The sequence below is a fragment of the Nelumbo nucifera genome, chromosome 6 (genome assembly GCF_055504915.1).
Source record: "Nelumbo nucifera cultivar China Antique chromosome 6, China Antique-T2T, whole genome shotgun sequence".
Classification (NCBI taxonomy): domain Eukaryota; kingdom Viridiplantae; phylum Streptophyta; class Magnoliopsida; order Proteales; family Nelumbonaceae; genus Nelumbo; species Nelumbo nucifera.
Window position 1 is genome coordinate 7923241 of NC_142654.1, and position 12289 is coordinate 7935529.

Here is a 12289-nt window from a genome sequence, read left to right on the forward strand (position 1 = left end):
GTGATCCGGACTCTCTTTGAGATATTCGGTACACGATGTTTCAAAATTGAGCCAGTGTCAACTGGTTCTTTCTTCTTTGATTGCCTAATTGCATTATATGACTAAACCGCCCGATTCGAGAATGTTCGCACAGAAGCCAGTCCTTGTAGTCTATTCAGCTTTAGAAAGAAATTATTTTGGAAGTACCACCTACTTGGACGATGGCCAAAACCCATGTCGAGACTTCTAGGATTAGGAAGAAAGAATGGATTTCGCCAGGATACATTGAAGCTGAACCCATCTCTCATTAGGGGCCGGTCCCGGGCAGGGTCCACTGGTTTTGGCCGATATGAGTATAAAGTTGGTCCCGATGTAACGCAACATTATTTTGATTTTGTCTAGAGAACCTTTGAATTGAACCACATGACTCGTGGTGGATTGGTGTGCTGTAAGCCTGTAACCGGTACATGGTTACCTTACTGAGGCTTACTCGTTTTCTGCACTCTGATTTTTCTGGGACAAGGCCCGAACAAATTGGACTCTCTTCTTTTTCTTTTCTTTTGTTCACACGCAGACGCAGTGGTTGAATCCAAGAAACATGTAAGAAATTCTCATTGTTTCTGTCCAAAGACCCTTTTCCCCCACGGTTTCTATTTCTATCTTCTTCACCTTCATTATATATAAAGCAGAGAGAGTTCTCTGGCTCTCCCGCATTCCAACTCCATCCTACAAATTTGAGATCTACCTGTGTTTGTTTCTCTGTCTTACGACTCATTGGCTGTGAAACATGAAGAATCTAGGCAAACCCATCTCCACATTTGGCCTTCTTTGTCTGTTACTTGTCATCCTGAATGCAAGATCAGCTGCCTCTCAGGAAGTTGGTAATGGCAGATGCAAATTTCAGTGTGTGTTTTCCGATTAGTGACATGGGTTGCAGGGACTGACTGACGACCCAAGTGTTTTAATTAATTTCTGTGTTTTATATATATCATGCAGAGGATGAGAGAGAGTTTGATTACTTGGAAGGCAGCGGGAAGGGGCCCGATCATTGGGGAGAGCTTCATGAAGAATGGGCGGCCTGTAAGAATGGAGATATGCAGTCTCCAATCGATTTGTTGAACAAACGAGTGCAGGTGATTCCAGCTTTAGGGAGAATGAAGAGAAGCTACAAACCTTCTATTGCAACTCTCAAGAATAGGGGCCATGACATTGCGGTAAGCATTTGTGATGTTCCATTATTCAATGTATATAACTTTGCTTTGATCTCTTCTCTCAGGGAAGACTTGTTACTTTGATGGATCATGTTTTCTTTTAAAACGTTTATATTTGATGGTTTTCCCTCGATCTGGATCTCGATAACGGTAGCTGAACCATATACAGCCCCTCCCTGGATTCTGTTCTCCAAAGATAAAAAGGGGTATAGCCCTTATCTAGAGGAGGTCTTGAATTCAGACTCAGATAGCTATCTGCAGCACCAACAATGCATTTCTTCTTTTGAGTATCCGACTGTAATTGGTCATGGTTGCAGCTTCAATGGGTAGGTGGTGGTGGATCTATTAACATCAATGGCACTGACTATGTGCTCCAGCAAAGCCACTGGCACTCACCATCTGAGCACACTATTAATGGCAGGAGGTGATTAATTTCTCTGCCTACTTTTTTCTCAATATTCTTGATAAATTATTTGTTATTATTTTAGGGGCTCTGTATAATCTAAAATCTATCCATGGTTCACAGTTCCACGTACAGCTGCATGTAGTTCAATTCAACAACATTAAAACCTACAATTAGAATGAAATGAAGAAATAAAAGTTTTCTTCTTCTCAGGTTTGACCTAGAGCTGCACATGGTTCATGTAACCTCGGACACTAAAGCGGTCAACAAAATAGCTGTGATTGGAATTCTTTACAAGATCGGCCGGCCTGATGATTTCCTCTCTGAGGTAAAAAATCAAACACACAACACAAGTACACAATTACACACAGAGAGACAAAACTCTGGTACTAATAAAAATGATGGTGGATGTTTGTTAAATTTGTACAGTTGATGAAGGGTATATGGTCTATTGCTGATAGCAAAGGAGAGGTGAATGTGGGAGTGGTAGACCCAAGACACATAAAGATAGGCAGCAGGAAGTATTACAGATACATGGGTTCCCTCACTGTTCCTCCATGCACTCAAGGCGTTATTTGGACTATCAACAAAAAGGTATACTGTAATTCCTCCTTCACACTCTTTGATCACCTAATTCAATGATCTCTCTTGCTTCATTTCAGCAGCAAGAGATTAAATTCCATGTATAACTCCAAATTATTGATTTCAGGTGAGGACTGTTACCAGAGGACAAGTGAAGGCTCTGAGGGTGGCAGTTCACGATGTAAGTTGATATTCCCTCTGGTTGAGAATTTGAGATTTGAGTCTGAACAGCAGCTTGAACGTTAATTAATATTTGATCCTGGATTTATTAATGGGATGGGCCTATTCCCGTCCGAGACAGTTTAGTCCCAAGGATGACCCAGGTCTAGCTAGTGGGCTGGTTACTGAAGCCGCCCACCTCTCTTTATATTTGATTTTAGGGCTCTAATTCTGGGTTTTTGTTTCTGAAATTGTTGCAGTATGCTGAAGAGAACTCAAGACCCCTGCAACTTCTCAACAATCGCAACATCCAACTCTATCGGCCCCAGTCTTTGACACGAGACTTGGTTAACTGATAGATACTTGTTGATATTTTGGAAACGATTGAGTTAATTTTTGTTTAATTACTTATCAATTTAATTATATGTATCGCATTCTTTGACATGAGATGAGATTAATTAGCCATTGCCATTTGATTTTTCAATTTCTGATCGGATTGGATTGTAATTGCCAATTGGATTCAAGCATCGAGGGGAATTTCTTCATCCCCCATTATCAACGGGAATCATACCTATAACCCATGTTTGGTTTGATACAACATAAGAGAGAAACAGAAACTTGAAGTCTAACAAAGTGTCTATTTGGGAGAGCTTTCAGATAATGGCCGCTGGCATTGCATGAACCATGAAACCCGGAAAATTGTAACGCCCCTTTTGATAGAAAATCTGGAAAGCTGAAAATAGGCTTGCATGAGCTCAAAGATCAGCTTTCTCATAAAGCTATGGTAGACAACTTTTCAAAAGCAGCTCAGTCAACCTAGCTCAATCACCTCATAAATCCTGAATAAAATTTGTGAAATTTCTAAAGAATTTTCCCCAGCTTTTTGTTTCTCTCATTTTTTACCAAACCAAGTACAGGGTTAGCTATCAAAGGCTTTGACATAATATTATTTTTTTCCGAGTTGAAGTGTATAAACCGTATTGGTTTACCCAGATTCACTTGCATACACCTATGCAAGACTTTTTTGGAAACTTTGAAACTTTAAAATAATAAATGGTGGGGCCATTTAATACCTATAAAATTAAAAAAATAAATAAATAAAAAAAGAAAACTAAAAATCAAGTAGTATCAGTTATATCAATACCTACAATATCCACTTGAGGGTATTGAGAGTATTAATATTTTAATCCTTGCCCATTCACGCCCTACTGTAAATGTACTAGTAATATTTGGAACCTCCCAAAACGCAAGGTTCTGGTTGTTTGCAATATAAATTTGAATCAAATACAAATTTTTTACTTGTTTCAATTTCACATCCATTTGTTTGTTACTATGATTTGTATTCTTACCTGATGCAAATTAGCACCATTTTACACTCAGCCTATTTGCATTCTTCTATATTTATACTAGCGCTAATTTCATTTACACTGCCAAGTGCAAATAAATTTACTGAATCAAAATTGAAGGCGAATGGTGGCAAAACCACACGACTCAAGCAGTTGTTAATAACCTGCTGAATCCGTTGATAACAAATAACGCTATGCACACCAAAGTTTTGTGACAATGCAAATTTCCATCCAAGGAGGTCAAAGTTGCACATCTTTTTGACGCCAATAAACGTTGCATTTTTTGGTACTATATGGGTTTAGTTACATGAATCCTCCTTGGTGCATGTGGATTCATTTTTCTAAGCATATATTTGGTTCCGCGAGAGTATTCTGACAGATGTTTTTTTAGATAAACAACTATCTGAAAAATACTATTTTAAACGGTTTTTTTTTTTTTTAATTTGATTGGACGTTTTATGGGTATTTCAAGTAATACCCCATAAAGTTGCTCTCCACCTCAGATAAAGTGCACCACATCAGCATTTCATTTTAAGAAATGCCTAAGAATTGGGGGAAACATGAATTTGATGTTTTCCCTAATGCCTTATGCACATAAATCAAAACATTTCAGTTTTCTAGTATTTATTTGATAAATGGTGAAACCAAACAGTGATTTCATATGCAATAAACATCAATGCTATACCGAGTGTTGTTAATACTTTAGAGCTATTCATCTACAAGCAGTAAAAATTTTCACAAGTTTCAAATATCCCCTTATGCATTAGCAATTTTGCCACAAGTAGTTAAAAAATTACAAGATCAACCTGATAAAAAGCATATACAAATAATAATAATAATAATAATAATAATAATAATAATAATAATAATAATAATAATAATAATAGAGTGAAATGGGCCAGGAGGCCCATGACTCATGTTAGCAAGATTGAGAGGTCACATCTCATGATAACGTGTCACTGATATCGGATTTAGCCCTTACAAAATTTGTCCTTATAGTTGTGCAATATCTCCCTACTCGTATGTTTTCATTCATAGGAAGATGATCCCATTGCACAGCTGAAGTATTGTGAGAATGACGTGAGAACCAATTTTGTGGGTATGAAATCCGGATTCTATGTCACTATATCATCAATGGACAGGTTTCACCCTAGTGCTTAGATTGATACTCCAATATTGTTGAGCACCCCTTAGTTTACTAATTTTTCCCCCATTTTTCAGCTCTCTTTTTTGAGAATTTACAACACTGGTGGCATAGCAGAAAATAGAAACATTAGTTTTAATAAAGACACTCCATAAATGATCTAATAAACGTGTATATGATATAACACTAATTTTACGTTTCAATAAACAGCCCATAAAGTCACTTTACAATTCAGCAAAAATAAACATTTCTTCATCGATGGCTATTTGGTGGCCGGGCGTTTTAAGAAACAGCCATATTAGTGATTTGGTGTCACTTCTACTTGAAATTTAGGATCCATTGAGTCAATCAAATGGTCCAAATTACCCAGTCCTGCATATAATGGTCGATTTTGAGATCCAATGGTGGATCTTGAATGTAAACCACACCCAATGGTTAAAATGTATGGTACAGGTTCTCAAAGCAAGGTTCAAAAAATTGACATATATTGGCCTGTACCGGGAGCACCCCGATACGCCCCTACAGAGGGTGTATCGGGGTCCTGACCGGTTCAGGGGGTAGAGGAACCTTAAACCGGCCCCCCGAATCGGATTTGAAAAAAAAAAAAGTACTGATACTGCCTGATACACCCCTACCGGCATATCAAGCATATCGATATTTAGAACATTGCCTCAAAGTGTGAAATTAATATATAATGACGTATATTATATACAAATTATCCTTTTTTTCTTCTAACCATCTCACCCTTGGTCCCAACTACTTGAAGTCCACCAACTGCCATCCCTTTAAGACCCCTCTGTTCAGTTTGGCAATAGCTGGTGTACAGGAGGCCAAGTTTAATTGTAGCTTGCCTTCCTCACCAAACCATTGCTCCTAATAAACATGAAGCTCTCTCTCTCTATATATATATATCAGCCCCACAAAATGGAGAATGTAACAAATTGTGAATCAATTGTTGTTACAGATGAACCCATATAACAGAGGAATTAAGAAGTTGATCAATGCAATCAAACAATCATTTGCAGGTTGGCGTCTGTTGTCTAAACTTTTTCACTTTAGGTTTAGAAAATTTTTGACTTATGATATCTTATATATATCATGAACCAAACAAAGGAGATAAAAGTATTTTAAAAATATTCAAGAAGGTAGTTGAAATGCAGCCTAGCAAACCGCCTTCATTTAGAAAAACATAAGAGATCTCTTATTGTAGTTCTAGTCAATTTAGATGGATAATAACTAGAGCTCTTCATAGGATGGGCCGAGCTTTTACTCTTCATAAACAGGATTTTATTAGGCCCGAACTCGAGCCCGGCTCTAATAAAAGTCGGAAGCCTAACCTAACAGAAAGATGGCAAAGAGAAAAGACTCATCGTTGGTGACTATGTTCGCCAATGCTGAATTCGCGTTTGTGTGTGAGAGAGAGAGAGAGAGAGAGAGAGAGAGAGATGACTCACTGCCGCCGCCGGTGCCTGTGTTCATCGCCGAGCCGAGCCTAAGTTCGCATCTAAGATTCTGAGAGAGAAGAAGTGAGAAGGGGAACACGAGAGAGAGAGAGAGAGAGAGAGAGAGGACTCACCGCCGCCACCGGTGCTTGTGTTCGCCGCCTTGCTGGTGCCTGAGTTCACGTCTGAGATTCTGAGAGAAAAGAAGTGAGAAGAGGAACGAGAGAGAGAGAGAGAGAGAGAGAGAGAGAGAGAGAGAGAGAGAGAGAGGACTCACCGCTGGTCTGCCGGAATTCACTGGTTGTGCTGGTGAGTGTTCACTGGTTCTGACTGCCTGAGAGTGTGAGGTTGCACCGGTGAGTGTTCGACTACCGAGAAGAGAGAACTAAGGTTCGGCTAGAAAGAGATGAATGAGAAGAGAGGGGTTAGGATATTTAGGGTTTTTGGTTTAACCTAAAAGTCGGGTCGAGCCAGGCCGGTCTTTTTTAATAAATCCCAAGCCCAGCCCGTAAAATAGTCGAGCTTGAGCTTTTAGGCCCGAGGTCAAGCCTGCAGGCTCAAATCTGTGTTCAAGCCCATCTAGGGGCTGGGCCGGGCCAGGCCGTCGAGCTACCCGACCCATGAACAGTTCCAATAGCAACCCTAATAAAAATCCATACTTGAAGCTTACCGGCGGAAAGAGGAAAACAAAAAAAAAATAAATAAATCTATTGGAGAAAACCTAAGACTTACCGATGAAAAGTAAGAACTAAGCGGTCGAACTGGCTTACTGGCGTCAAATGACAATCGATCTAGGGTTATACCTGCAAAAAAAATGGAGTTATTAGCCCTTTTTCCTCCAAAAAAAGATAATAAATGAATGGGCTTATCAAACGACTACTGTTTTTCTAATCGGGATGCCTCCTGTAGAGAAGACAACAGCTCCGACTATTGCTCTGTGTGAATGGTTGCCTCGGTGCTACAAGTCTTTTTATTGTTAGGGTTTAACTTTTTTCTTGCATTTTGAATGGCCCGTGATACACCAGGTCATGCCAACTCAGCCAACACATCAGCGTCAGGTAAGGTTGGCATTTTGTGAAACGTCGAACTGTTGAAGCGAGAATTTGAAGCTTCCCCAAACGGCTATGTGCATATAATTCGAGGCACTTTTCCCTAAATTCAAGGCCTTTATGTTTTCAAATAAACGTTTATTCCCAGCTGGTGCAAACGTGGCACCGTTTTTTGAGGAAAGGCCCACAGTACCAAATACGTTCATAATTGCAGGTTTTCCATGATAAGGTTAATGGACCTCACGTGCACCCTTCCCTTATTGCCACCCCTTAATTCCCTACAATGTGTAACATATAGGCCATTTTCGCTTTTTGGTAAGTTATTTATCCAAGTAAATGTAGTTACCTAGGTATATGTTTCCCAAGAAAGACTTACCCGGGTAAATGCATTTTACCCATATTTTGTTATTTTTCTTATAAATAAGGCAATGACCATTTTAGTCATAAAAGTCCATTATTAAAAGGGGCATTTTTGTCTCATTGTGTTGGCAACTTTCTCTCTAGGTGGAAAAGTTATTTACCTACTTAGGAGATGGGTATCACTTACTTGGGTAAATGATACCCAGGAAAATAAACTTGTGAGAATGATTGTTCACCCACCGTCAGAATTCTTAGCTCTACCGTACAGTTGGGGTAGGTGCCAACTCGGAATTGATGCCAATACACGGGTGGGTATTGGTGTTTAAGGTGGGTATTTGACATTTTGAATTATTGTAAGTCTACAGTGAAATTCAGAACTCTATAGTGGGGTGCAATGTACCTTTCCAAATAAACTTTCCCTAATCCCCATATAAATCTAAAAAAAGAACATAGGTTTCTTGGTCAATGGAAATCAAAAACCCATTTACCAACTTTCCCTCTCTCAAAAAAAAAAAAAAAAAGAACGCCCCCATAGTACCAAAAAAAATGTATGAAATACTAGGTTTCTTATTTATCCAATGCAAAAGTGTTATTTTCACAGGCTAATAGGACTCAAAAAAGGTTTGGCAGTAGGTTTGGGTTTTCTATTCAAGTTAACATTTATGTGAATAGAGTATTACAAAGGATGCGTTCTTCGAAGATAATTACGCGTACCATAGTACCAATAAAAAATGATATGATCAGATCTGAAACATGTCAATAGTACACATTTTTGGTAATTTGTCAAAAATTAAGGGGATGTTTGGAATCGTGGCTGTTTTTCAAAAAAACAGTGTCACATTGGATCCACATAGGTGTTTCAACAAACGCCCATATGTATGAATGTTTGGTTCAGGCGTTTATTGAAAAATCAGGTATGCCTCGTAAATTGGGACCTCACTGATGCATGAAACATCAAATACCGTTTCTCCCAACGGTTGACTAATGTGTATCCTATGCGGTGTTTACCTGTCAACGCATACATGAAAAATGGTGATGAAAATCATCTTACCAAACAGCATAGCGTTGTTCATTGCCTACGTGGAAAAAGCGCTTTTTTTTTTGTGAAAAACAGGTCTTGGAAGTAGAGGTGTAAAGTGGGCTGTGCCAAGCCAGCACGACACAGCCCATGGGCGGCCCGCGCTAAAGGTGGGCCGTGCTGTGCTGGCCCACGGGCCGTCACGGGTCGTGCTGCCCTCCCGTGTGGAAATTTTGGAGGTCGGCCTGGCACGGCCCACGGCCCAAGCCCAGGATCGTGTCGTGCTGTGGGTCGGGTTGTAGGTCGTGTCGTGGGCTTGGGCCATGCTGGGGTGGGCCATAGGGCGAGCCTTGGGCCTGGGCCAAACCGGGCTAGACTCACTGAATGAATTATGGTCATATCAGGATCAGGATTCAGGATCGGATACAAATAATAAAGTAATAAAGAATTTACAATTGTCCAAAGAATAAATAAATAAAAGTATAAAACAATTCAAATAGGAATTTAAGAATTTTATTTTCATTTAAATTTGAATGAATAATGATACAAATTACAAAGCATACAACTATACAGATATTAAAATTATGAAATATACAATGGTTGGATACTTCGTAAACTTCATACTTGTATAGTTGGAAGAATGAAATATGAAAATGGAATAAATTAATAAAATATAGAATTATAGACTATATAGTTACAAATTGAAAATACAAAATTTACAATAATTTGACAGTAAAAAAAATTGTGGGTTATTTGTTAAAATTTACAATTTAAACAAAATTTACTTATACATTATGATGAAAGCATTCACACACACTTTCATCATCTGCTTTAGGTGAAAAATGAAATATCTGGTGTATGTAGTATTGTAGTAGTATGTAGTATCATGCCCTCCTTTGTCTTGTAATTGTAAAGATGTAATCTATATTCAGCATCATGATTCATGATTGCATTTAGCCAACCCTGGTATAGTGGTAGTGTTGTAGTGTGGTACATGCAGGTTCTGTACTAAAACAGCTAAACAAGACTCCGATGGAACTGTAGCCTGTAGACACCGGAGATGTTAGTAGATCACGGATCACATGCCATGGTGGGATTGGTAGCAAGAAATGTTCTTTGAGACTCCGACTTCTCCCAATATTTTTAAAATTTATTTTCCATTATTTCAAAAATTCATTTAAATTGTGGGTTATTTCTTCTTCCTTCTCATGTGTGAGAAAATGTCTGGTCAAATGGCTAGTACCACCCTTGCTACAATAGCTAAAGTATTTTCTACATTTTTGCCAAACTGCTCTTTTCCCTTCCCTTCAACATCTTCTATTTTAAATATTCTCCAAATCGGGCTACTAAACTTGGGGTTTTGGGAAGAGTTGGCCATTTTTTTCAAATTCTAAAAAAATAAAATTAATTTAATTGGACTTACCCCGGAATCCCAGATTGTCGGTTCAGAATCCCAACTTGATTTCAACAGTTAAAGCCTTTCAACGTGACAACGTCCAAGGATCCAAACCTCCCAAATTGCTAACTTGGAGAATCAGACAATCAGCCAATCAGACTATGAGATTATCAGAGTTCACTCAAATTGTAGAGAATGTATGAGAGACTAAAAGAGACTGAGAGTCTGAGTGACTGAGAGAGGAAAGAGTGAAGAGATTAAGAGAATAACTTAATAGGAGAATTATTGAATTAGTGTGATGAGAATGGTGGAGGATAGGGCTATTTATAGGAATTGAACATAATTCAATTGCCCAAAAAAGTAGTTATTATTTAGTTGTTGGGAGGGGTATTTTGGCCATTGTAAAGTTATTTATAACTTTACCCAAAAAGCCCCCCTAAACTAGTTATTTTATAGTTGTTGAGGGGCATTTATGTCATTTTCTTAACCCCCATAAGCAAAAATGCAAAATACACAAATACCCCCTTAATATGGTTGTTTATAGCTGTTGGGGGGTATTTCTGTAACCCCCCCCCAAAAAAAAGCTAAAACTAGCCGTTGGACCCCTTTGGGTGGGGCAACGGCTATACTCCGGGCGGACTGAGCATGGCCCGCTATAGGCCCCGCGGGCTGTGTCGTGCTGGCCCGCGGGTCATGGGTGGCACGGCACGACAGCCCATTGGCCTTGAACCCTCGGCCCAGCACGGCACGTACCTCTGTGTCAGGCCTAGCATGGCCCGTGAGCCTTCGTGTCGTGCCGAGCCGCTTAGCGTTTTTTCTTGAAAATCGGTTCCAAAAAGCGTCCACGCTTCCAAACACCATCTAAAAAAGAAATTGCGAGGTAAAAAAAAATACTTAAACCTCCCTTGTGTTTTGACCCTGCAAAAGCCTCCTTTGTATTTCAAATAATGCTTTAAAGTTTTTAGAATCTCGTTTTTGTCCATGAAAAACTTTATTAGAATAAAGATTTAATAAGTTACCTTCAAGGCCCCGTTCGCTTTTAGGTAAATTACTTATCCGAGTAAATGCAATTACCTAGGTAAGTTTTTCCTAGGAAACACTTACATGGGTAAGTGCATTTACCCATGTTCTTTTATTTTTTTCAGGTAAATAAAGTAATGACCATTTTAGTTATAAAAATCTATTATTAAATGGGGCATTTTTGTCCCATTCAAGTGTTAGCAACTTTCTTCATAAGTGGGAAAGTTATTTACCCACCTAGGAGATGGGTATCACTTACTTGGGTAACTAATACCCAGGAAAATAAACTTTCCCTAGTCCCCACATTAATCTGAAAAATGAACATGGGATTCTTAGTCAATAGAAATCAAAATCCCATTGATCAATTTTCCCCCCTCTCAAAATCCAAAAAAAGAACACCCCCCAAAAGTTTGTTCTTCACTTCATCAAGTGAACAACAAAGGCCAAATTTGGATTCAACTTAAACCTCTCCTACAAGCAAAAACTCCATACTTGGGCAAGCTGAAGAGAATACAAGACTGTGTACAATCAAAATAAGAATATAGTTATAATTTCAATATCTATCATAATTATAATTTCAACTGAGGGGTGGTTCTTCCCTTAAAAAAGCAAAGAAAGAAATTAAAGCTTCTCTTTAGTCTTTTAACGAGTGTTAGACAACATCATAGTTTTAAAAGCCAATCTGAAAACTGAACCGCTTTGACAACTAATTGCTAAGTCAAATGGTCCAACTGTCCAATCCAAACCTCGGTTGGATGGGTTTAGAATCCAAAATTAGACCTAGAACCATGACCAATTCCTAGGTCAACCAATAAGACCGGTCGTCTGGTCTGATCCACTTTTCAAAACCATCAATAACATAGTTGGATTTGTTTTGAAAACAAAGAACAATTGCCACATATATCAGCAAGATTATATTATTTTTGCGGGAAAGTCTATGATGCGAAAAAGATACGGTATCATTGGTATGGGAAGAGTTTTGACCAATCAAAACCCACTCATGAATTTTGATAAATAACACCTGATTGGCTACCATGTTTATGATTCCAGTTCACTAGAGGTGTAAAGTGTGTCATGCCAGGCCGTGCCACCCCCCTCAATGAAAAGTTTGGGGATCGGTCGGACATGGTCCACGGCCCAAGCCCATGCAGGCCCATGTCGTACCGCAGGCCAGGCTAGC

General features: G+C 38.9%; 1 protein-coding gene across 1 annotated transcript; it reads left to right on the forward strand.

The window, feature by feature from the left end:
* Positions 1-364: 364 nt before the first annotated feature.
* LOC104604557 (alpha carbonic anhydrase 7-like) lies at positions 365-2818 on the forward strand. The gene is made up of 7 exons (XM_010268954.3): positions 365-860; positions 976-1193; positions 1508-1614; positions 1807-1921; positions 2023-2187; positions 2303-2356; positions 2595-2818. Exons 1-7 carry the CDS (start codon positions 767-769, stop codon positions 2688-2690), a joined length of 849 nt encoding a protein of 282 aa, XP_010267256.1. The 5' UTR covers positions 365-766; the 3' UTR covers positions 2691-2818.
* The last annotated feature ends 9471 nt before the right edge of the window (positions 2819-12289 follow it).

What these genes read in the sequence shown, in the direction of transcription:
- LOC104604557 (XM_010268954.3), top strand. Translation starts at nt 767, where the DNA reads ATGAAGAATCTAGGCAAACCCATCTCCACATTTGGCCTTCTTTGTCTG. An exon ending in CTGATGATTTCCTCTCTGAG is followed by an intron (nt 1,922 to 2,022) that starts GTAAAAAATCAA and finishes AAATTTGTACAG; the next exon opens with TTGATGAAGGGTATATGGTC. An exon ending in TTTGGACTATCAACAAAAAG is followed by an intron (nt 2,188 to 2,302) that starts GTATACTGTAAT and finishes TATTGATTTCAG; the next exon opens with GTGAGGACTGTTACCAGAGG.